Raw genomic sequence first — 25,948 nt, 5'->3', positions numbered from 1 at the left:
TATCAAACATACAAAGAGTACATAAATAGTTCTGTGATTTAAAGAATAATTACAAGGTGACACCCATATAACCATCACTCAGGGGACGAAATAGAAACATGCCTCTCCTTCCTTGTTAGGGAAGCAGTTCTCAACCCTGACCCCACAGCAGAACCCCCTCAGTGAAGCTTTAATAAAGCCCCTTCCTTCCATGGGATTCTGCGCCCCAAAGATACCAATTTAAGCAGTCTGGGCTGGAGATCTGGCATCAATCTTTTTCAAAGCTCCCAAAGGGGTTCTATTGTTCAGTCTAGGTTGGAACCCCCTCCCCTGACATGGGAGCTTTCCTTGCTTAAGTTTTTCCACGTACATATACATCCCTAAACAATGTATTTTGTTTTGCCCAATTCTGAAGTTTCCATAAATGGAGTCATGATGTGTGTGTGTGGGTGTGTGTACGTGTATATATATGTGTGTGTATGTGTGTATATATATATTTGTGACTTGTTCTTATTCCACACTGTGAAATGCATCTGTGATGTATGGTGTGGGTTTGAATTCCAGTGCAGGACCATACCAGTTTACCCATTCTGTTAATATCATCATTCAGCTGTTACAACACTGGGGTGAACCTGCTTGTAGCATTTCCTGGTTCAGTAATGCAAGAGATGCTGGAGTATACATTATCTTCACTTGACTAGTGTATTCATTTCCTAGGACTGCTGTAACAAAATTAGCACAACCTGAGTGACTTAAAATAACAGAAACAGGTTTTCTCAGACATCTGTCTGGAGGCCAGAAGTCTGAGATGAAGGTGTCAACAGGGCTGTGCTCTCTGAAGTCTCTAGGGATGAATCCTTGCCTCTTCCAGCTCCTGGTGGTCATAAGCCTTGACTCATGGCTGCATCACACCAGTCTGCCTTCATCCTCACGTGGTCTTCTTGTGTCTGTGTCTTCTCCACAAGGACGCTTGTCATTGGATTTAGGGCCCACCTGGACAATCCAGAGTACTCTCATCTCAAGATCTTTAACTTAATCACATCTTTGACGACTGTTTTTCCAAATAAAGTTATTCATAGGTTCCAGGCATATGTATCTTTTGGGGGAGAGGAGGCTACCATTCAACTCACTACAAAGAATCACCAAAGTTTTTTCAGATGGGTGCGGCTGGCTGGATATTTCTTTTCTGGGTGACCGTGACCAACTCCCTCTAGAGAAGGGCTGGTGTTGAGACATGCCTGTTAGATGTCACTCTGCTGCTAGGCTCTCCCCTGGGCTCAGGGACTGAGGATCTCCCAGTGCTGAGCAGTCTGGCAATATGTTACCTACGCTTCTCACTGCCACATGATCTCGGGCAAGCCATGTCTCCTGCTCAGACTCCATTTCCTCATCTACAAAGTGAGGCTTATCCCCCAATCCAAGATAGAGATGCCAGAGAGTCTCTGTGTAGGAGACCCATGTCTGCTAAGGGGTGGAATTCTGGCCCTTTGCTTTGTGGAAGGGTTGCTGATGGCCTCTAGCTCTCATTCTGGACCTTGGGGTATAGGGCCCCAGCCTACCCTCTCTTCACCCTCCAATAGAAATGGAGCCAAGCCCAGGATACTTCACTTGCTCCTTTTTATTTGGCGCTGCATCCAGGATAGGGGCAGTGAGGACCGAGGCAAGGGCTTCTCTAGCCTTATGTTCCCCCATACCCCCTAGCCCCTGGTATGCACTGATAAAAGGCAGGGGTCCTGGAAGGCTCAGTGTCTTCATGAGGTATGCCTCAGCCTTGGGTTTGTCACAGAGTCTGGCCTTGAACTTGCCTTTGGCCTTGATCTTCCCGTGGGTGCTAGGAAGATTTCCAACTTCGAAGGGTAGAGGCCACAAGGCACTTCCAGGATGGGGACCATGAAGGCACTGGGGAGCAACAGCCTCGGTGTGAAAGGGGGGAAGAGGGGGAAGAGATGATCAGGAAATTTGTTCCGGAAGAGGGTTCTGAGGGAAAAAGCCCTTCCACTGGGGCTCCAGCCAGCCTGGGACCCGCCCTTGCCTGTGCCCTCCAGCCCTGACCCGAGAGCCCAGCATTCAGCACTGCCTGCCAGGGTGCGAGTCACAGCTCAAGGCCCACCTTTCTTGGTTTCAGGACGCTGGATGCCAACTTGAGCTCAGGGTTTGGTGGGAAGGAAATCAAAACCTTGGCAGTAGGTAGAGTCATCAAGGCCTTGCCTGTGGTCGACAGGGCCTTAGAGCCCACCAACTTGCTGTGCTGCAGTCTGAGGACCCCCCCCTGGGATCGGAGCACATGGGGAGAAGGCAGCCGGGCCTTGGTGTGGAGGCTGGGGAAGTGGTAAGGGGCTGTGGGAGCGAAAGGGGCCATGAGGGCCTGGGGAGGGTCCAAAGCCAACCAGCTGCCCCTCAAGGAGAGCGTGAAGGGTGGGGAGGTGGGGGAAGATGAGGGCTGGGGTGTGAGATGGCAGATGAAGCCCTCCCAGTTCCTCCTCCAGAGGCCGTGGGAAGGACACAGGATTTGGAGTCCAACAGACCTGGGTCTGCATCCCAGCTCTGCCCCTTCTGAGATGTGCAACCTCGGGCAACTTCCTTAAACTTCCTGATACCTCGGCTGGAAAATGGGGATAATAGCACCTACCTTGCTAGGTTGTGAGGACTAAAGGAGCTGTTAAGTGCTGTACAAATGTTAGCTCCTTTCCCCCAGAGGCAACTTTGCGTGGAGGCAAAGGCAGAATACTGCAGCAGGAAGAGCGTGGGCTCTGGAGAGAGATTCAGATGTCCTGGCATCTGAAAGAAGTCCAACTGCCTTGCAGGGTGGCTACTTTGGAGGGAACTGTACTCATTTGGTTGCGCATTCTTAAAAAATACTTTGTAATTGGTGGCTTTTACTTGCTACTGGTGTCTTTTTGGTGGGGCTATGGTGGGGGTGCAAATCCAGGTGATTAGGAGGGGGGGCTTGGACAGCAGGAAGAAATTGCTTTGGGACCCTGGGGTGTTTTGGGGGAATGGTCTTACCCAGGGCCTGGGGGTTCTTCAGTCTCAATGGCAATCTGTTCAAGGGGTGGGGCTGCCTGTCCCCACTAGCAAAGGTCATGGTGAAAATGCAGCCCATCCTGGTGCTAGGGGGCTCCCACTTCCGGAGACTGGGGTAGACCAGGGCTGTGGCACTTTTCGCCTTGCCTTTCTTCCCCTTTCCAGGGGCCGAGGTGGTGGCAGTGGAGGCTGGCTTCTCAGTGTGCCCCACGCTCCTGGCCCCAGCAACTTTCCTAGGAGCGGACCTGTGGGTAAGGGTCCCCGAGTCCTTGCCTTCCCCAGAGCCTCTCTGGGTCAGCAGGTGAGGGAGTGCTGGGCGGACCCCCATTCGCCGGTGACACATTGCCAGGGGCTTCTTGATGGTGGAGCCCTCTACTAGGAGCCGGATACCCACATACTGGGGTATCTCCACGGCAGGCTGTGGGAAAGAAGAGGAGATGAGGCCTGTTCAGACAGTGATGCTGGAATCCTAGTCCCAGAAGGAATCAGGGCAGATATGGATGAAATTAATTTCTGGGCTAAGAAACAGGAAGCCCATCTCTGTCCTCTAAGGAGTCTGGCTCCGGAGGCCTGAATCAATACCTGGAAAGTCACAGAGCCCCTGGGATTAGTAAGCCAGTAGAATCAGGGAGTCTTAGCCATGCTACCACCAGCACTCCCTACCCTTTGCCCTCCTAAGCTCCCACAGCCCCAGCTGGAATGTGTATGGATGCCTCTGCTCCGCAAGCCAACGCTGATGGACAGCTTCCTGAGTTAAGCCAGATTCTCTGCAGACAGAATTTGAGTTATGTCACCCAGATAGCTAAGAGGCTTGGAGCCTGCCTGGAGCCCTGCATGAACCCATTATGGGGAAGCAGAAATTAAGAGCCTTAATGAAGGCATTTTACTAAGATAATGAAGTAGCAAATTTGCAGGAGGAGGCAGATAAAAAGGTCCAAGAGAGAAGCTTCTGTACAATTTTCAGTTCCTATTAAGCCAGCCGTACATCCTGTAGCTAGGCTCCTGGAGAGCCCTCTGTGTCTTCCTAACGACCCCCTTTTAGGGTATTTTCTGTGTCAACAAAGAATCCTGATTAGAATCTGTCTAAATATCAGAGTCACTTGGAGCTTGTTAAAAATAGAAATACCAGAGCTCCCACAAAGCCCAACAGATAAAAGAGGCAAGAACCAAAACTGGGTATCAAAACAAGTTTGTGAAAAGGATGACAGGAAAATGTGTCATGTGGACATAGCCTAGGCATCACTTTACAAAGAAAGTGATCATTGCAAGACGGAGGATACAACTTACAATGGAGAGATCTGGTAGCCACTGCCCTAACCCTGTGGCCAGACTGAGCATCACTAATCAGGAGACACTCCAACACTGCGTGCCTTGTGATACCATATGAGGCACCCAGCATCACCTCTCAAGTGTTCTTGCCAAAAATGTTTAACCTGAACCTCATCAAGCTGTTTGGCCTAACTTCTAGTTTATAGGACATTGAGATAACAGAAGAACAAGCTAAACAGCACCACGAAGAAAGAATCAGATAAATCCAGAATGTGGGACATTCTACAAAACAACCAGCCTGGTCCCTTCAAAAGATCCAAACAAACTATGGGGGGGGGGAGCAGTGTCGGTGCTCTAGATTAAAGAAGATTAAAAAGCACCCAAAGGAATAAAACCTGTAATAAATGTAATCAAGGAAGTGAAAGACCTGCACATTGAAAACAAGACACTGATGAAAAAAACTGAAGACACAAATAAATGGAAAGATATTCAGTGCTCATGGTTTGGAACAATTAATGTTAACTAAAATATCCACACAACCCAAAGCAATCTACAGATAGAATGCAATCTCTATCAAAATTCCAATGGCATTTTTCACAAAAATAGAAAAAACAACCCTAAATCTCACATGGAACCACAAAAGACCCTGCACAGTCCAAACAATTTCTTTTAAGATTTTTATTTTTAAGTCATCTCTACGCCCAGTGTGGGTGACCCCAAGATCATGAGTCACACACTCCACCAACTGAGCCAGCCAGGAGCCCCCAAAACAATTTTGAGAAAGAAGAACAAAGCTGGAAGCATCACTCTTACTGACTTCAAACTATATTACAGCGCTGTAGTAATCAAACAGTAGGTACTGGCATAAAAGCAGACCCCTGGATCAACTGAACGGAATACAGAGCTGCCCAGAAATAAACCCACGCATACAAGGTGAATTAATTTATGACAAAGGAGGTACAAGACTATTCAATGGGGAAAGGACAGTCTCTTCAATAAATTGTGCTGGGAAAACTAGAAGCCACATACAAAAGAATGAATGCAGACCACTTTCTATAACACACATAAAGACCAACTCAAAATGGATTAAAGTGAATTTAAGACCTGAAACCATAAAACTCCTAAAAGAAAACATAGGCAGTACTAAGCTCCTTGACATCAGTCTTGGCAATGATTTTTTGGATTTGATACCAAAAGCAAAGGCAACAAAAGCAAAAATAAACACATGGGACTACATCCAACTAAAAAGCTTCTGCACAAAAAAGGAAACCACCAACAAAGTGAAAAGGCAACCTGACAAATGGTAGAAAATATTTGCAAATCATATATCTGATAAGAGGCTAATATCTAAAATATATAAAGAACTCCTGTAACTCAATGGCAAAAACACAAACAATCTGATATAAAAATGGGCAGAGGATCTGAAGAGGCATTTTTCCAAAGATGACAGACAGATGGCCAACAGGCATATGAAAAGGTACTCAACATCACTAATCTTGGGGGAAATCCAATTCAAAACCATACTGGGATATCACCTCATATGTGTTAGAATGGCTATTTTCAAAAAAGTAAGAAACAACAAGTGTTGATAAGGGTGTGAAGAAAAGGGAACCCTTGTGAGTTGTTAGTAAGAACATAAATTGGTGAAGCCGCTGTGGAAAATAGTATGGACGGTCCTCAAAAAATTAAAAACAAACCTACCATATGATCCAGAAATTCCACTTCTGAGTATTTATCTGAAGGGAAAAAAAATGTAACTAACTTGAATAAATATCTGCACCCCCATGTTCACGGCAGCATTATTTACAACAGCCAAGACATGGAAGCAACATAAGCATCCATCAATGGAGGAATGAATCAAGAAAATGTGACTGTCTGTCACATATCACTCAGACACAAAAAAGAAGGAAATCTTGCCATTTGTGACAAAATGGTTGGGCTTTGAGAGCATTATGCTAAGTGAAATAAGTCAGAGAGAAAAAAAAATATCTCATGATGTAAATTAAATGTGGAATCTAAAATAAAAATAAAAACAAAAATGAAACCCAAAACTCTGAACTCATAGATGGAGAACAGATTAGTAGTTGCCAGAGGCAGTGGGCGAAATGGATGAAGGGGGTCAAAAGATACAAACCATCCAGTTATAAAATAAGTAAATCGTGGAGGCACCTGGGTGGTCAGTTAAGCAGCTGACTCTTGATTTCAGCTCAGGTCATGACCTCAGGATTGTGAGATCAAGCCCCTTGTCAGGCTCCGTGCTGGGCATGGAGCCTGCTTAAGAGTCTATCTCTCCCTCTCCCTCTGGCCCTCTCTCCCTCTCTTAAAAAAAAAAAAAAAAAGTAAATCATGGATGTAATAATGTACAGCATGGTAACTATAGTTAATACTGTACTGCATATTTGAAAGTTGCTAAGAGAGTAGATCTTAAAAGTTTTCATCAGAAGAAAAAATTATAACTATGTGTGGTAATGGATGTTAACTAGACTTATTGTGGTGATCATTTCACAACAGATACAAATATTGAATGTATCCATATACAAATATTGTATACTTTAAGTGAATATAATACTGCATGTCAATTACATCTCAATAAGAAAAAAACTTCAGAAATATCAAAGTCCTTTCAAGCAGCTACAGATCTTTTAAGCATCCCAAGGCATACCTATAGGTCCTATGTTTAAATCTTTAAAACATTTTAAGTTAACAGAAAGGGTTATGGGCACTCTCTGTTAACCGTAGGGCTTCTATAATTGTGAGGGCTATTGTCCTACAGCAGCCTCACAGGGAGAAGAGTTCTCTCGAAGATTTGTGGATACGGCTTTTGTGTAATAGAATAGATTATAAATTGATACATAAGAAATCCACAATGTTTTTAAAAATATCCACTTGGACTGAAAGGGACAGATACAATATGAAATGAAAGAGGCTTCTGTACCCCTAAACTTCTATGAGCAGGTAACAGACTACGAACTATCGAGGATGTTCATTGAAAAGGAAGGAATGATTCAGGGCTGAACTGAGATCCCAATGGATGGAAGCAAGAGCCACGAAGAACTCCTAGGAAGTAACAATGGGTCCTTAATAGCAAAACTGGAAATACATGCCAGGCCTGATTTCAGAGCTGCTATGGACCAATGCTCCCTGCGTACCTCCTACCCTGCCTCTCCCTCCTGAGTGGGAGTGTCTATAAAAGAAAAAAAGTAAGACAAAAACAACCAATGCCAAGTGACTATCTTGATTATATGTTAGTATAAAAAGCAAAAATGGGGCGCCTGGAGGGTTCTGTCCGTTGAGCATCTGACTCTTGATTTGGGCTTGGGTTGTGGTCTTGGAGTCGTGGGATCGAGCTCTGCACTGGGCTCCACACTTGGTGCAGGGTCTCCTTGAGAATCTCTCTCTCTCCCTCTGCCCTTCCTCCGCTCATGCTCTTTCTAAAATAATTAAATAAAATCTTTAAAAGATAAATAAAAAAACAAAAACAAATAAGCTATAAAAGACTTTCGGTGGGAGGGGCGCCTGGGTGGCACAGCGGTTAAGCGTCTGCCTTCGGCTCAGGACGTGATCCCGGCGTTCTGGGATCGAGCCCCACATCAGGCTCCTCTGCTATGAGCCTGCTTCTTCCTCTCCCACTCCCCCTGCTTGTGTTCCCTCTCTCACTGGCTGTCTCTATCTCTGTCAAATAAATAAATAAAATCTTAAAAAAAAAAAAACCCAGACTTTCGGGACAACTAGGACATCTGAAAAATGCAGATGTGTAGTCCCTAAACCAGACATTTCAGATCAATCTCTGGGGGTGTGGTTTCAGACACCTATATCTTTGGAAAGCTTGCCAGGTGATTCTGGTCTGTGAACCAGCATTTGGGAACCACTGTGCTAGAATGTTCCCTTCCCCCTTGGTTTTGTCTTATTTTCCTGCCCTTATATTTCTTCATTTACCTCTTTTTTTTTTTTAAGATTTATTTATTTATTTGAGAGAGAGAGAGAGGGAGCAAGCGCACACAGAAGCAGACAGAGCAGCAGGCAGAGGGAGAGGGGGAAGCAGGTTCCCTGCTGAGCAGAGAGTTGGACACGGGGCTTGATCCCCTGGGATCAAGACCAGAGCTGAAGGCAGACACTTAACTGAGTGAGCCACCCAGGAGCCCCACATTTTTGTTTTTTAAGATTTTATTTATCTATCAGACAGAGAGAGAGAGAGCACGCACAAGCAGGGGAAGCAGCAGGTAGAGGGAGAAGCAGACTCCCCGCCAAGCAGGGAGCCCGATGTGGAACTCTATCCCAGGACCCTGGGATCATGACCTGAGCCAGAGGCAGACACTTAATTGACTGAGCCACGCATCCCTTCACTTACGTTTTTTGAAACCAAAGTGCCAATATTAATTTATGATCAGTAATGGTGACAAAGACCAGGACACTTGGGTCATGTGATCAGCATTACCTGTGGCCAAACTTTGGTCGACGCTGCATCCTAGTCAGAGTAACACTTAGGGTTAGGATACTTAATTTAACTGCCACGAGAGAGAACTTACAGAGCTCAGAAACCCTTGAAATTGGTTTTCTGACTGATTTTTAAAAATCTTATTCTATTCCAATAAGTAGACTCAAATCTCTTTCTGGAACAAGGGGAGTAAAATTATTATAAAAACAGTAAAATAATAATAATAATAACAACAGCAGCTTCCACTGACTCTTACTGTACGTCCAGGCATTACATGTGATGTCAATGTGAAACACCCGACAACCTTATTAGGTAGTAACAATAGCTAAAACCTGCAGCACTATGTTCGAGCATGTTTTGAAGGGCTTTACCTATGTCAGCTCATGTAATTATCACAACCTTATGAGGTCGGGACTACTTGCAGTCCTGCTTACAGATGAGGAAACTGAGAGCCTGAGGGGTCAGGAAATTGTTCAAAGGCACACAGCTCATAGTTACTGAGCAGGAATTTGAACCCAGGGAGGTTTTGCTTTGAACACTGCTATATGCCTCTCCAGAAATATGAGCCACATGTATATTTTTATTGTTGTTAGTGTTACAATTGATTTTTTAAATTCCACTGTAGTTGACATACAGTGTTATGTCAGTTTCAGTATATGGTAGAGCAATACAGCGATTCGATACTTCCATGCATCACCCCGTGCTCATCACAGCAAGTGCCCTCCTTAATCCCAATCCCCTATTTCACCCATCCACCACCCCTCCTCCCCTCTGAAACCATCAGTTTTTTTCTCTATAGCTAAGAGACTGGTTTGGGGTTTATCTTTTATTTTTCCCTTTGTTCGTTTTTGTTTCGCTTCTTAAATTCCACATGTGAGCGACATCATATGGTATTTGTCTTTCTCTTACAGGCTTATTTCACTTAGCATTATACTCTCTAGCTCCATCCACGTTGTTGGAAATGGCAAGATTTCATTTTTATGGCCTAATAACATTTCACTGTATATACCACATTTTCTTTATCTATTCATCTATCAATGGACACTTAGACTATTTCCATAATCTGTCCATTGTAAATAATGCTGCAGTAAACACAGGATGCACATATCCCTTCAAATTAGTGTTTTTGTATTCTGTGGGTAAATACCCAGTAGTGCAATGACTGGATTGTAGGGATCATCCACACACACTAACTCACCTTCACCCTCCCAAACCCTGTGAGAAAGATGGTAACGGCATCTCCATTTTACAGATGAGGAAAGGGAGGCTCAAGGTTAGAAGTGGCTGTACTGAGTCATTGTGGCCAGACCAGAACTTGAACCAGGTCTGTCTGACTGCAGTGCCCTGTGCTTCACTATAGGGACGCCTGGAAGAGGGGGCAGACTCCCCGGGATCTTGCCTGGGTGCCACCTCACCTGCTTGTAGATGAGCTCGAAGGCTCCTGTGTCACAGTTGCGGTCCAGCCGCCGGTCAATAACGACACGCAGGGTATCGGCTTGCACGCCTGCACAGAGCCGGGCGGTGACAGCAGTGGAGGGGGCCATGGTGGGGCTGGCATTGATCTCAATCAGCCAGGGCTGGAAGTCCTCACCAAACACAAAGTCAGCACCGTAGAGCTCAAAGCTGGCCTTCCGACACTGCACAGTGTCCTGGGAGGTCTGCAGGGCATGGATCACAGCAGCCTTCATTCCAGGCACGATGACGGTGGACCAGGCGTCTGGGGCCCCCATCTCCTGCAGGTGGGCCTGGAACTTCTGGCTCGACCACATGTTGTCTGAGGGCAGCAGCGGGTGTCGGTGACATGAATTCTCCAGATGCTTCTGAATGGAGTTGTTGCACAGGTGCACTGAGCTGGGGCAGAGAGCAGAAAGCTGGGGTCTGGCTCCCTGTGCCTCACCCACCCAAATGTGGGGAAGGCAGGCAGACCCTGGAACCAGCCCTGGGCCACCCTGCACCATTCACCTTGAGATGGGGCTCTGCAGGGAAGGACAAGGACAAAGGCCTGGGCCCTGCTACATTATTCTAGGGCCAGAACCAGTCTCATCCCTCTCAGGACACTCCCTACGGGGCCACAGTATCATGTGCTTTAGTCTCAGTTAGCCCTCCCTGGGCCTGGAAGGTACGAAGGTGGGTAGGAGTGTGGGCCCTGTAGTGAGCAAGACTGCTCAAAACAAAAACAAAAACTAAAACAAAAAACAAGACTGCTCAAGGCCTACCTTTACCACCAACTAGTTGTGAGATCTTTTCACCCAAGTGCTCCTTCACATCTGTAAAATGGGGGTAGTACTAGGACCCACTTCACCGGGTTTCATGAATGACTGAGAAAATATGCATGAAGTGCTTAGCACCTTTCACGTACAAAGCATTCAGTAACTGATAGCTATGAGTTTCTTAATACTGCCTCCATTCTTCAGATGTGAGAAATGAAGCTTAAATAGGTTTCATGTGACCTAAGTGTCACAGCTTAGCAGCTGCAGGGATGGAGCTTGAACCCAGGGCTCAACAAGGCTTTTGTCTCACCCCCTGAGTTAATGCTGCAACGTGCCTCTCTCCTTTCGCATTTCTCCTGAACACCCTTACCCTGCTCTATGTTCTTTTTTTTTTTTAAATAACATGTATCATCTTTTAACCTATTAGATAATGTTATTTATTACGTTCATTGCTTATTTATGAGTAACAGCATTAAAATGATGCCTTATGAGCATAAGATACTTAACATCACTCATTATAAAAGAGATAAAATTAAAATACGATAACCACTTTCTACTTAGAATGGCAAACATTGTTGGGTAGGACGTGGGCAGACACATTTCATATACGTCCGGGTTATGTGCGGGAATGTGAACTCTTGAGAACTGGGCTCTTATTTTGGTCACTGCTGTATCCCAAGTACTTAGAACACCCTTGGTAGGTATCTGTTGGATAGATGGAGGACCTGACTGCCTGCAGAGTCTGTGTTTGGAGCCCAACGCAGCACTGGGGAACCACCTGTCCCTTGTCAGCTCCCCAGCTAGACGGGAACTCAGAAGAGGTAAGGGAAGGGCTCACTTGTCAAGGTTCTTCAAAGAGAAGGGCTGTGTGGAGAAGCGGATGTAGCTGTCACGGTAGAACCACACGGTAAGGGGGTTCCAGTCAGTCACCAGGAACCACTGTCTCAGGTCAAATTTGGTACCAAAGATGAGCAGAGGCCGTTCAATATACTTCTGTACCACCCACTTGCCGTCCTTCATCATCATGGGGTTGCCATTGACCAGCTTCAGCATCTCCTCCAGGTGGTCCATACACATGATGCCTAAGGGGGAAAGAGTGGTCAGGGATCAAGTCAAGCTCCGGCGAGGAGAAGGGCCAGGGGGACCACGGACAGCTCATCTTAAGCCCTCATCACCACAGAACTGACAGGGCCAAGTATGTAAGGCTGCTTCCCTCAGAACCCTCTTCCGTTTGGGAAAGCTGAGAATCGGCTGAAGATGAAAACTTTTTTTTTAATTAACCACTTGTGTTTGATTGAAAAGTAATATATGCACAGATAAAAATTCAAACCATACTGGGCTTTTTAAAAAGCCATGTGTATATATGACTCTGATTAGTTTTTTTCCCAGTAATTAAGAATATAAAATAACAAAAACAGAAAGTAGGCAGTACAAAAGGATATACAATAAAAATATGTCTTTCCCAGAGGCAGCCAACTGTTGCTTCCAGGTCCGACGTATATCCTTCCAAGTTATGAGAGATTCTACGTGCCTCAGTTGGATAAATTCTATACATCTAAACACATTAAAGATTTAGAATAGTTCTTGGCCCATGGTGAGCATTCAGTAAATGTTAATTCCTAACATCATTATTAGTTATCTGCAGGATAAATTTCTACTGTGGATTTGCTGGCTCCAGGGAAAGGTACATGCACAAGCAGGGGTAGTGACAGGCAGAGGCAGAGAGAGAAACAGAGTCTCCACTGAGCAAGAAGCCCTTTGCAGGGCTCAATTCCAGGACCCTGGGATCACAACCCAAGCCAAAGGCAGATGCTCAACCGACTGAGCCACCCAGGTGTCCCTCTTTCTTTGTTTTTAATAATACATATTTTCATAATTGGAAGAAAACCACACAAGCATTTTCAAAGTAGGAAAAGACCAACATTATGGTTTTGAAGTGACACCCCTGAGAGGAGTGTCCCACAGTGTCTGGACCATTCACTTGGACATGCACAAACTCATCCAAGGACAGTATTTGGAAGAATCCAGAACTCTGTTTTCCATATCTCTTGAGTCCGTAACCAGATTTTTTAGGCTAGGCTAATGCAGCACCCCCACTTGCTGGCTCTCCTGTTGTAATTCCTCCCACTGGGCTGAGCAGCCAGAATAATAGCTAAAAATAATAGCACGTGCATAGCAGTTACTATGTAGAAGCACATATTATACTTACTTAATCTTCTCCAGGAGGGAATTTTGGTTCTATTTACCAAATGATGAAATGAGGTAGAGAAGAGATTAACTATCCTGCCCAAAGTCTTACAGATAGTGGGAGGCAAGGTTTGGGCTTGACCTGACGTGTCTGGCTCTCAGCACCCATACCCTTAACACTATGCCACTTCACAAGGATGCACTGGTCAAATCAGAGAGCCCTTAGATGACAGGCTAGTGCGCATGAGTATCACCAGACACACCTAATGCTTTAACCCAGGGCAGGAGGGCAGGAGAGAAGAGGACATTGCCATCACAGCAACCAACGTTCATGGAGTGATTACTCTGTGTCAGGCACCATGCTGAGCTTTAGACACACCACCTCGTTCAATCCTCACCTCATAAGGGGTTATGATCGTCCTTCACAGATGAGGGAACTGAGATTCAGAGGTGATGTAATTTGCTCAAGGTCACACAGCATGTTAGTAGCAAAGCTGGGATTCAAATCCAGGCAGTTTGGCCCCAATACAGCCTGCACTATTAATCTCCCTGGCTTCTAGCTAGAGAGGCAGGCTGTAGGGTGCCGGTGTAGGAAGCAGGGGCTGACTCCCACCTCGTCCTCGGGACTTGGCTCCCGGCTTCACGATCCAGATGTTGCGATCTCCTTCCATGTCCATCTGGGGCACCACGGCCCGCAGCTGCTGCAGGATGTCCTCACAGCGCTGGACCTGAGCGTCGAGGTGCCTGAGTTCTGCCCCCTCACTGTGGGGAGATGATGGGACATGGGCAGGGCTGGGTCTGGGGGCAGCCTGGTGGACAAGGCAAGAGGAGACACGAGCCTCCCCCCTCCCCCAGCCATGGTCCAACCAGCCGGGGTCACACCTTTCCCCATGAGACTTAGAGAGGTCTCCTCCAAACCTCCACCCCATTCTCAAGCTGTCCCCCAAATTCTAACGAGCCCAGGGTGCCGTCTGAGAATGCTGCAATAGGAGAGGAGGAGAAAATTCCGCATTTTACATGCCATCCCACTCTAACACTCCACCTCTGTCACCTCCCTTTTATTACAATAAACTGCCTTTGGCAGAATTTAATCACACCAGCATCTGATGATGAGGCACCACTACGTGCCAGGCACAGTGCCAGGGGCTTCACAGATGCTATCACTAATCCTCTCTATAGCCCTGCCAAGGAAGTACTACTGGTCCCATTTTGGAGAAGTGTCAACTGACGCTGGGAGGGTTCAGAGACTCGCCCAAGGCCACATATTGAGTTCAGTGGCTGAGCCAGGATGCAAACTCTGTCCTGCCTGATCCCTCTACCCACAGGTGCTTTTTGGGGTTCATTCCCCTCCAAACGTGGACCTACAACTGGTTGATAGATGGGTCCCTTCCTGGTCTAATTCTTTCCAAGCACATCTGTATCACACAGCCCTTTGGCTTGTCTCTCTTTCTCATCACTTACCAAACCCCACACCAAAGCTTATTTGGCTACTGTCTGTCTCCCTTCACTGGAGTCCAAGCTCTGTAGGAGCAGGAACACTGATTAGCGTTTCCACTCCCCCAGCAGGATACTTGGCACTGTTAGGTGCTCCCGACAAAGTCCGTTGACTGGATGATGAATGGTTGCCTGCCTCAGCACTGGGCTGTACAGATAGGGTTAATGGACAAAGAGGGACTCTGTTCCCTACAGGACACAAGTGTCCTGACCTAAACCAAGTCATGGAATATCCTAGATGGCAGCCTCATCCACACCCTCCCATTCCTCTCCCTCTGACTGAACAGGCAGAAAGCTTCCATCAGATGCTAATCCCCCTTTACATCTTAGCCTTACGAGTGTTCCAGCCACGAAGAACTTCTAGTTCTTATACAGGAGGCAGCAGCACCCAGTGGGGAAGCACCAGAAGCAGAGACAGCAGCCAGATGGAGAGGGCTTGGCAAGGCCTCTTAGGAATATTCCCACCTGCGCCCTGACCCTTCTATTTCCAGAGGGTTTGCTGGAAACTTTTCTGTGGGCCATGGCATAAAAAATCTACTCAGTAAACCTGTGATTTGGCCTAGGAAAGTGTCATATGAGGAAGGCAGGCGCACATGTTCGAAAAAGTATGTTAGGTATGACAATGTGATTTTTGTATTTAACAAAAAAGAAAAAAGCAATCAGTGTTTTGCAGGAAGTCAATCTTGATAAAAGCCTGGCTGGCGAGTTATGGATTTGTTTCAAAAAGTTGAAAACACAGCAGTAAATATTGGATGAATTTACAAAAGCTAATGATCTATACCTTCTGCGAGTGAACCACTTTAACACTATATATGTCATATGATGTAATTTAAAAAAAAATTTTTTTTTAATCAGCTGACCATCTGCCTTTAGCTCAGGTCATGATCCCAGGGTCCTGGGATGGAGCCCCATGTCGGGCTCCCTGCTCAGCGGGGAGTCTGCTTCTCCCTCTGCCTCTCCCCTCCACTTGTGTTCTCTCTCTCTCTCACACAAAAATAAATAAATAAAATCTTTTAAAGAATTAAAAAATTAAAAAAAAATTTTTTTAAAGATTTTATTTATTTATTTGATAGAACAAGAGAGCACAAGCAGGAGGAGCAACCTCCCTGATGAGCAAGGAGCCTGATGAGGGGCTCGATCCCAGGACCCTAGGATTATGACCCCAGCCAAAGGCAGATCCTTAACTGACTCAGCCACCCAGGCGCCCCTCAAAAATATTTTTGACAAATGTTACCAAGGCACTTTTTTTTTAAGTAAGCTCTGTGCCCAACGTGGGGCTTGAACTCACAGCCCCAAGACCAAGAGTCACATGTTCTACCGACTGAGTCAGCCAGGTGTCCTTATATGATGTAATATTTTCTGTAATCCTGACTTTTGAGAAGTGCCTATGGCCCTCTAGAACTTGCCCCACATCTAGAAATACAAAGGACTCACGTTCTTTACATCTAACGTTCTAAATCAGTCTTGATAATTCTTAGTTTAAGAAAGGTAGCTTTTTCCAGTACTTTTCTGGTAGTTAAGTGGAAAGTATAGGGTCATCTAGTTTTTAATTTCTAACATTTAAAAAAGATACAAATGAATTATTTATCAATCATGCAGGTTTGCTCAGCATGTCATTCATTCAAAGTTCACTTATTAGTTCTTTAGTCTCCCCTATCAAAATCATTAAGTCTGCCCATTCCTTTCTATTACCACCCCGGCTGAGGCCCTTAGCACCCCACCAGGCTTGCTACAAGCCTCCCCACTAGAGCTGTGTGCCCCTTGAGGGAAGGGACCACACTTCATTTCTGGAGCCTGGCACCATGCTGGGCACACAGGAAGTGCTCAACAAATGTTGGGTGTTCTCCTGCCTTTGGGGCGCTTCTCCCTTTCTCTCTCCTGCACACCCCTGCTGAATTGAATTCCGGTCTCAACTCAACTCCCTTCCTCTGATCAAGAACCTTTCCCAAAGTGTGTTCTGAAAATACAGCCCCTCAGGATGCCTGCAGCGGGGCGGGGGCAGGGGTCATGTAACTACAGGATAGACTGCACACAGTATCTCTCTTAGAGGTTAACACCACCCACAGGTTCTGAAAAGTCCTGCATCAAGGAATTAATTAACTTTGCTTAACCCAGTGTTTTCCAAATACAGCTCATCACAAAAGACTTTCTTTCATAAAATCGATTTCTATCCTGCAGAACTAAGCATCCTAGGTAACACACTTTAGGAGACATTGGCCTCCAGGATAAAAGCTAAACAACTGAACAGATTCTCATTTGTGAGTGAATACCATGAGTCTGTGCCATGCACGGAACACAAATTATCCTGTCTAACCCTACCTTTGAGGCAGACATTATTTTAAAATCTATTTTCCATGTGAAAAGTAAAGCTTGGAAAGACTAGTGATGTTGCCAAGGTCAGAGAGCTTGGAAACAGAGAAGTCAGGACTATCTGATGGCGCAGGCCATGAGCTTAGTCGTTATGCTATGGCAAGATGCAGGACGAATGGGTTGGAACCTATCATGAAGGCAGTGGGAGTCCCTGAGGGCTCTGGAGCAGCAGCAGCAGGGCAAACAAAAGGGGGAGGCCTGGGGAGGAGAGTGGGGCTGCACTACATGTCGAGGGTCTGTCCCTGAGCATCAGCTCAGAACAGAAGCCCCCTGAGAGCAAGGGGAACCTGCGCCCACCCCACGGCCCCGGCGGCAGCGGTACTCACTGGACCACCTGGTAGTAGCGCTGGAGGAAGACGGACCAGCCCTCAGGGCTGAGGTATAGTGGCGCCTCCAGGTCCTTGTCGATGTCCATGTGAGCCAGGCTGCTAAGGTGCTCCTCACAGGCGCACAGAGCCTCATCCACAAACTCTGGGGACACCATCACTGGCTTTTTCTCGTGTTTCTTGGGCTGCTTGTCTCCTGAAGATAGGAAGGGGCCTGTCACTAACCGACATGCAAGGTATATAACACGCCACATGCCACGGCCCCCACCACCCCAAGGCCTGCCATTTACCCGAGGCCTTACCTTGAATACACCTGAGGCTCAGCACCCACCTGTATCCCCTACTGTCCTGGGACCTGTCACTTACCTGAGGGTTTGTTCTGAATTCCCTGGTGACCCTAGTACTCGCCCTTGGCCCCCACTGTCCCAGGCCCTGTCATTCACTTGAGGTTCCACCCTAAATGCCCCAGAGCTTCTCAGCACCCGTAGTTCCAGCACACACCTGCAGCCTCTCTGTTCCTGGGGCCTCAGACACACCTGAGGCCCTTTTGTCCCTGATTCTGGCACACAACAGTCTTCTTTGCACCTGACACACCCAGGAGACAGCAATGGAGAGGTCTCTCTCTGGAAGAGGCAGAGATTTTCCTCCATCCAGTAGAGCTGCCCCTGACTTCCCTGAATCCATGGCTGAGAGGCCCTTGGATTAGAGGATGGGCACTTTGAGGTAGGAACTAAGCTCCGAGACAGAAAGGAAGGGCAACCAATGGGTTGGGCCAACATGCAGTAGGGGATTCTCTGTGTCCCCCTCCACAAGTCACAAGGGGTCCTCAGACCACGTGAAACTACGTGGTTCCACTGCTTCTTCCTCATCAGAGATGTGAGTTCCCCACAGGCAGGGACAGACCATGTCTTCTTAGCCTATCCTCTCTATAGTGCTTGGCCACAGAGAGCTGAACGATGCAGTGCATTGATTAACAAATAGAAGAGAAGACAGGTGCCTGGGTGGTTGGGACAGAAGAACAGATGAGTGGGTGGGCTGGAGGATACATGGGTGGATAGGAGAACCCCTAAAAGCAGGGGGATAGATGGGTAGGTGGGTTTGTGGGAGGGTAGGTAGGAAGGTGGGGGAGTGGACAGATGGAAAAGGAGTGTGGAGTGTGGAGCTGAGAGAAGGTAGATGAATGAGTAGAACAACAGTTGGGGGGATGGGTGAATGAATGAATAGATGGATGGGCAGGTGAATGTGAGCCCAGTGGGTAGGAGTAGGTGAGTAGGAAGGTGGTTGGATGAGTAGATGGATGGATGGATGAACAAGGGGGTGGGTAGATGTAGGGATGGATGGGTGGGAAGGGGTGGTGGAGGGGCAGATAGATGTGGCTAATACAGACAGAGATGTGTAAATAAACGGATGGGTGGGTGAGAAGATAAATATAATAGGAGGGGAGTGGAGGTAACCACAGGACTTACCTGGAGCCTCTTCCTCTTCTGCCTGGATAGAGTATGACTTCCATTCGGACTTTACCACCAGCTTGAGAACGTTGCGGGCAGCTGTCAGCCAGAAGTCCTCTGCTCCCGGGGCAGGGGATACCCTGCTCAGCCCCTAGGCTCGAAGCCTGTTCTGGTTCCGGAACCTGATCATAACCTGCCCCATTTTGGATCCGGAACCTAACCACCTTCTGACTCTACACTCCGTGGTTAGAACCTGGCTCCTGTTCAGTTGTAGAACTAGGCCTAAGAATCTGACATGGCTCATATTCTGCCTTCAGAATCTTGCCTAAACCTGTCATCTCATTTTCCCCTTTTGTTCCTGATCCACTTTTGATACTTATTCTAGCCTGAGAACCAGACCTGAGCACAAAACCTATGTCAGGTTTAGAGATGAGTTTAAACCTAACATCTAATCTGAACACAAATTCCGGCCATGAATTTAGAACATGTTCTGAAGTTGGAAACTATTCTGCCTTAGGAGCCTAAAGTCTAGAGCATTTTCTAGATTTGGAACCCAATCTAGCCCATGGAATTTGACATAGGCTGGGAACATACTGTGGACTCCAAACTCAACCCCTTGACCAACTTTTAGAACCTGCTTTAGAATGCAGTCTAAGCTATCTAAGCTCTTCTGGAGGTCTGGATTGACCAAGCTAGAAAGTTCATTAAGGGAGACACATTAGAGAAAGGTAGGATAGGGGATGGAGGAGGAAGTGGATGAAGACATGAAGAGAGGCTTTTGCTCTCTAACATGAACAAGGGTTTTAGCCCTCATGCTACGGCCTGGGAGTCCAGGCATGGGGCTGGCATCTCCTTACCTATGAAGGCCTTTTTGTCATCCTCAGCCCCCAGGCGGTAGCAGCGCGGAAAGAAGGAGTCAGCATCAGCCTCATCAAACCATGGCAAATTCCGGAGATTGAGACATAGACCCACCTACGGAGTTAGCTGCTGAGAGGGCACAGTGGGACTTGCCCAAACACCTTCAAGGGACTCCCCACATTCGGCACACACCCAGACAGCTCAGGGAGACCCTGCTTGAGTGTTCTCAGAGCCTCTGCCACACTTGCTAGGCCTGACTCCCTCATATCCATCGCCAGGTGTATGCCCATGCAGTCTGCTCTGCCAAGAATGCCCCACATCCCTCCTACCCACCCTTTCACATTCTTAAAGACCTGCCTCCCCTGGGAAGCCTTCCCAGCCCACACCAATAACATAACAGCATGTTCCAATAACAAAGCCCTTCATTCTCACCACAACCCTACAAGATAGGTCCTACTGGTGTTCTCATTTAAAGATAAGGAAACTGAGGCTCAGAGAGGTGAAGTCACTTGTTAATAAACCTAATAAACCCAGGTGAGACAGAATGGATCCAGCAGCCGGATAGCCTTTGCCTAGTTGGTAAGGGATCTCTTGTTTATGGTCATTGGACTTGGGTGTTTTTCTGGCTCCAGATCCTTTTTGGATCCTGGAGTCTATTTTAGTCATTATGTTTATATGTGCCAGACATGCTGCAGGAGTTGGATTCGAACCCAGGCCTGCCTGACTCCAAATCCCACTGAATTATATACCTGTCCACCTCCTGAGAACTCTCTCTTCCTGGTAAGGAAAGCAGGGAGTGGAGTTGCTGGCCCAAGGGCTAGTGGGTGAGAAGCTGCCATGCCCGCTCCCCTGGGGAACCCACCTTTGTGGTAAAGGAGCCAGCCCGGGCATAATGGTTTATCATTTGATCCTTGGAGAGGAAGCGACAGTCCAGCACATCCCGCCGAGTGGTCCAGATGAAATAGGGGACCTCGTTCCGAACCATGCGGGACTGGGGAGAGCCGAGGAGATAGGGGAGGCTGGTGTGGGCAGCACAAGGCCTGAGGAACCTTCTCCCCGGCCTGCTGAGCAGGGTGGGTGAATGGAAGGAGAAGATGCTTCTGAGGTAGCCTCCAGCCCACACCCCAACTTTGTGTATGGTAAGAAAAGACATCTCTTCCTCCAGGGCACACACTTGTGAGCAGAGAACAGGCTGGCTTGCAGAACTCCTTTGGCCAGATGCCCCTACGCAGTGACTAAGCCACACAACTGAATGTCACACCTTTGTTTCAGCCCATGGCTATCGGTGACTTGCTCAGTGGCAGGACAGTAGCTCCAAGCTGACAGGCACAGAACGTGTGACAAAGGCTCTCTCAGGGCTCTTCCCCCTCTATCCTTCCCACAGCTCTGGGAGGTAGGGTTACTAATAAGCAATGACATCACATGCCAGGCCCTGTTCTAAGTGCTTTTCTTTCTTCCTTTCTTTCTTTTTAAGTGCTTTTGATATCAACTCATTTAATCCTCACCACAACCCTATGAAGCAGGTGCTACTGCTATCCCCCTTTCACAGATGAGGGAATTGAGGCACAGAGAGGGCAAGTGACTTGTCCAAGAGCTCACACGTTTGAGCCATATGAAATTGCCAGTGTTCAACCTTTCCTGACATATTAAATGGCAATTTGGTACAGTTCAGCTTATAAAGTGGTGGTGCCAAGATCAAAAGCCAAGTGTCCTCACTTCAATACAGAGGTGTCCTCACCTCCACATCATCATATCAGCCTCTTTCAGAGCTTTTTAAGCCCTTCCTTCCAGCCTTCACTTGCCAAGGGCAGAGGAAGGATGTGAAATCTAGGGTTTTTATTTGGATGGAGGAATTACCAGGTGTGGAGATTATGTTGGCTTCTGATATAACCTAGCAGGGTTCTGATCTCAGGCCAGCCTTGTCTGAGCCCCACTGTGTCCCTCACCACTCTGCTGGTCCATCCAGGCTTTAATAGAAGCAATCAATTTTTAATACAGATAGGGAAACTGAGGCCCAGAGAAGGAAAGGACTTCTCTGAGGTCACGCAACTGGATTCTAGTGCTCTCCCTCTCAACCCCTCCCTGCCAGCCCCCCGGGGGCCCTCACCATCAGAGCATGTGTCCCATCTAGGTCATCAAATTCCAGTAAATCATCAAAGTCAAACAGCTGTGGTGGCTGAAATGCCTCATCCTCATCTTCATCCTCTGTGAATGTAGAGCCCAGGTCTGGTGAGGGCCCTGTCCCTGCCCCATAGACCCATACCAAAGTCTCAACCCTGGGATAGCAGGAACCAAAGGAAAGGGACTCAGGAGGGGCAGCCTCTGGAAAGGGAGGGAACTGCTTACCATCCTCAGTGGTGTCACTATCACCCATTACTGAGCTATTGAGATCCTTCTGGGGTGGTGACAGGGTGGTGCCGGAGTGATGGACCATCTTCTTCTCCACCCAGCCTCTCCGGCGCAAAAGGCACCGTATCACTGGATAGCGGCCTTGGATCATAAAGATCTTTTTCTGCTGTAAGGTGAGAGAAGGATACTTGGTCAGTAAGTATCATCCAAGTGCCAGACATATGGGATATAGTGGTGAACCAGACAGTTCTGATTTCTGCCTTCAGGAAATTTTTATGTTCCAGCAGGGGAAATAGATTATAAACAAGTAGAGAAATAAATATGTAGAGTAATAACTATAATGGTAATAGCTAACAACTACTGAGCACCTACTATGCACTGCTTAGTTTATATATATTACTAACAATAATACCTATTTTTTAAAAGATTTATCTATTTTAGAGAGAGAGACAGAGACAGAGAGAACATGAGCAGAAGGGGCAGAGGGAAAGCGAGAGAATCTCAAGCAGACTCCGCACTGAGTGCGAAGCACCATGTGGGGCTCAATCTCGCAACCCTGAGATCAAGACCTGAGCTGAAACCAAGAGTCAGACACTTAACTGACTATGCCACCCAAGTGCCCCAATAATATGTGTTTTTAATAGATGCTGTTTATCCCCATTTAACTTGTTATGAAACAGAGGCAAAAAAGAGGTTGAATAGTTTGGCTACACAGTGATTAAATGAAAGAGCAAAGATTTGGGTTGGCTGGCTCCCAAAACTGGGTATTTAAGGGGGACTCAGAGAGACCAAAAATACATACATGGGAAGGGTAAGAAGGAGGCATGAACGTACAGAGCTAGGCAAATGGCAGTTCAGGCAGAGGGAAAAGCATGTGCAAAGGTCTTGAGGTTGGAGAGAGGTCAGAAGAAACTGGAAGGAAGCCAGGGAGAATGGAGTGTGAAAAATGAGGGGAGAGCTCCTGAGGAAGCTGGTAGCGACTAGACTGTGGAAGGCCCTGCAGGCCTTGAACATACTTGGATTTTATATTAAGAGTAGCATGAAGCAATAAAGACAAAGTGAGGGCTTGATATGACTGGATGCTTTATAAGTTTTGCTTGCTGCTATACAGACAACAGATGAAGGGGCCGGGGAGGGAAGCAGGGAGACCAGTTAGAAAGCTGTTATAAAAATAAAATAAAACGCCGTTGTGGTCTGTGCAGGAGAAAAATCACAATAGTTAAAATGAGGGTGAAAATGTGGAGAATGTGACAGAGTAGAGACCTGTTTTGGAAACAGAGGTGACTGGTTTTGCTGATGGGATTAGATGTGTGGTGAACCCTGTACCTAGCTGGCTCAGTCAATACAGTATGCAACTCTTGATCTTGGGATTATGAGTTCAAGCCCCATATTGGGCACAGAGCTTACTTTAAAAAAAAAAAAAAATCATGGCTATCTAGATGTGTGGGTGAATGAACAGAAAGATCATATTTCTGGCTTGAGTAACTGGTCGATGAGGAAGACGGGAGATTAGGGAGAACGACACGTTTAGGCAGAAAAATCAAAAGTATAGTTTGGGGCACGGGTTTGAAATGCTTCTAAGTTCTCTCTAGGTGGAGATGTCAAATAGGGGGCTGGATCTAAGAAGTGTGGAGTCAGAGGAGAGGCTGGGCTGAAAAGGGCACCTAGAGGGCGCAGCACATTTACTGGACTCACAGCTGAAGAGATAGGTGTGGGGAGGGATCCAAGGAACCAGGAAAGCTCCAAAGAGCCTTCAAAGGCAACTGTAAAGCAGCAGCCAGGGAGGGAGGAAGAAAAACTAGTGGTGTGCAGATAGCCAAGGGGGCAGGGTATGTGGGGCAGTAGTGTAGAATAACAGGAGGTACCAGACCAAGATTAGGACAGAAAAGAGGCTGCTAGGTTTGCCTCCTTGGAGGTCATGAGTGACCTTGACTAGAGTGGTTCCTGATGGGAATGCTGAAAGGCTAGGAACCAGCGTGGTAAGAGCTGAGGGGGTGAATGCCAGGTAAAGAAATTAGACAATTCCGGGGCCTCTGGGTGGCACAGCGGTTGGGCGTCTGCCTTCGGCTCAGGGTGTGATCCCGGCGTTCCGGGATCGAACCCCACATCAGGCTCCTCCGCTATGAGCCTGCTTCTTCCTCTCCCACTCCCCCTGCTTGTGTTCCCTCTCGCTGGCTGTCTCTATCTCTGTCGAATAAATAAATAAAATATTAAAAAAAAAAAAAAGAAGTTAGACAATTCCGCCACAAAAGGGCACTGAAAAATTGGGAATATTTTAAGGTGGGTGTGGGATCACAGTTTTTGGTTTTGTTCGTTTGTTTTTAAAGGATATAAGAAGACAGTTTAGGGAGGCAGGCTAAGCCACTCTGAGGGCCCTTTCAAGACACTCCCAGGCCCCTCCGACCTTGACAGCTCTCTCCACGTGGATCCTGGCGTTTCTGAGCCGGCCCATGTGGTGAGATGGCTTGGAGAATCCTCGCCAGAGGACAAGCGAACCTGCAGAAAGATGCAGAGTAGGGATGGGGTAGGCTGGAGGCTCAGCCTAGCGTCTCTCCCGGCCTCCGACGCCCACACTCCTTTCAACACCCTTCATCCGATGCCCACACTCTCCCGAACCCTCATTCACTCCACCCCAAGTCTTCTCGTCCTTGCAACCACCTCCGGCCACGATGGGCGGGCCGCAACGGGCCTCACCGTCCGGCGACTGGGGATCATCTGGAGCCGGAGTGTGCGACTGGGGATCATCTGGAGCCGGAGTGTGCGGTGACCCGAGGGGGCGGAGATCCGCGGCGCTCTGGGCGTGGGTGCCTTGGGCCAGCGACTCGAAGGCGTGGCCTAGGCGGCACGCGGAGGCGAGACTGCAGGCCCAGCGTTTGCCGCCTGCGCGAACCCCCTCGGGACAGGCGGGGGCGGGCCCGGGCCAAGGCTGCATCTCGGGAGGCCGGAACTCGGAGTGGCACGCCCAAGGCCATGGGGCGGGGGAACTGGTGCAGCCGCCCTCTTGGCAGTACCAGGCGGCGGAGCCCAGGTGCGTGACCCCCAGCTCCCCCGCGCTCAGGAGCAGCGCCGCTCCAGGGCCCTGCATGAGCCCCTCGCCGCGCGCGCCCTCCCAGCGCGTGAGAGCCCGCCTCCCCTCTGCGCGCCGCCACCTCTCAGAGGAGCAGGGCTCTCCGTTCCGAGGCCCCACCCCGTTTGCTGTCGCCCTAGAAACCATTCCCCTGGCACAATCAGGACTCGGATAGTGGGTTCGGGCACTCCCTCCTGCGGGCTGAAATGCGGACCGCTAAGCGTGGGGGGACCGAAGGTGGTAGCGCAGAACACCGCGCTGCCAGTTATTTTCAGTGTCGTGGTTCCTGTGGCTTGAGTCATTCCACAGTACTTAGGAGAGCAACCATGCTAGGCAGTGGGCTAGGTGCTGGAGACTGGAAGCAGCAGCTAGAGATGATCCCTGACCTCATGTAGTTTACAGTCCAGTGGAGGGGAAACAAAAAAACAAGCAACAAAGGAACAAAACAGCTGTAGGTATGGTAAGGACAGTGAACAAGCTGCAAACCGACATACTTTAGACAAGAAAAGGATGTCCTTTCTGAAGAGGTGACATTTAAGCTGAAGCCTATGCAAGGAGGTCAGGAGTTAGGGGAAAGGGGTAGGAATAGCATTCCAGACAGGAAAGTCTCAGCAACACCAGAGAAGGGTAAGAACCTTTCCCTGGAACTAAAAGGTAGCCAGTGTGGCTGGAGCCTGCTGAGGTTGGACCTGCTGCAGGGTGTGGTGGATGGGCCTAGGGTAAGGTCCTTGGGGATTGATCTGAAAACCAGGGCAGTATATGGGGGAAACAATGAGAAAGTAGAGTGCTGTGCACCCTCCACAACATGGAAATAGAAAAACATATCGTTTGGGGCGCCTGGGTGGCACAGCGGTTAAGCGTATGCCTTCAGCTCAGGGCGTGATCCCGGCGTTATGGGATCGAGCCCCACATCAGGCTCCTCTGCTATGAGC

At 47.9% G+C, this 25,948-nt stretch overlaps 1 protein-coding gene across 1 annotated transcript; it reads right to left on the bottom strand.

The window, feature by feature from the left end:
- Window positions 1-451: 451 nt before the first annotated feature.
- TTLL3 (tubulin tyrosine ligase like 3) lies at window positions 452-25,933 on the bottom strand. Its single transcript, XM_034658734.1, is given in 14 exon segments — window positions 452-1,764; window positions 1,767-1,878; window positions 2,076-2,316; window positions 3,277-3,421; window positions 10,123-10,558; window positions 11,756-11,999; window positions 13,718-13,866; window positions 17,295-17,490; window positions 18,761-18,859; window positions 19,600-19,714; window positions 21,708-21,805; window positions 21,947-22,115; window positions 24,354-24,445; window positions 24,581-25,933. Coding segments are annotated over 14 exon segments (2,898 nt in total). The 5' UTR covers window positions 25,164-25,933; the 3' UTR covers window positions 452-1,545.
- Between the last annotated feature and the right edge of the window lie 15 nt (window positions 25,934-25,948).

The sequence above is a fragment of the Ailuropoda melanoleuca genome, chromosome 4, assembly GCF_002007445.2.
Source record: "Ailuropoda melanoleuca isolate Jingjing chromosome 4, ASM200744v2, whole genome shotgun sequence".
Taxonomy (NCBI): Eukaryota; Metazoa; Chordata; class Mammalia; order Carnivora; family Ursidae; genus Ailuropoda; species Ailuropoda melanoleuca.
The sequence above is the reverse complement of the archived record's forward strand: the minus strand, read 5'-3'. Positions and strand labels throughout refer to the sequence as shown.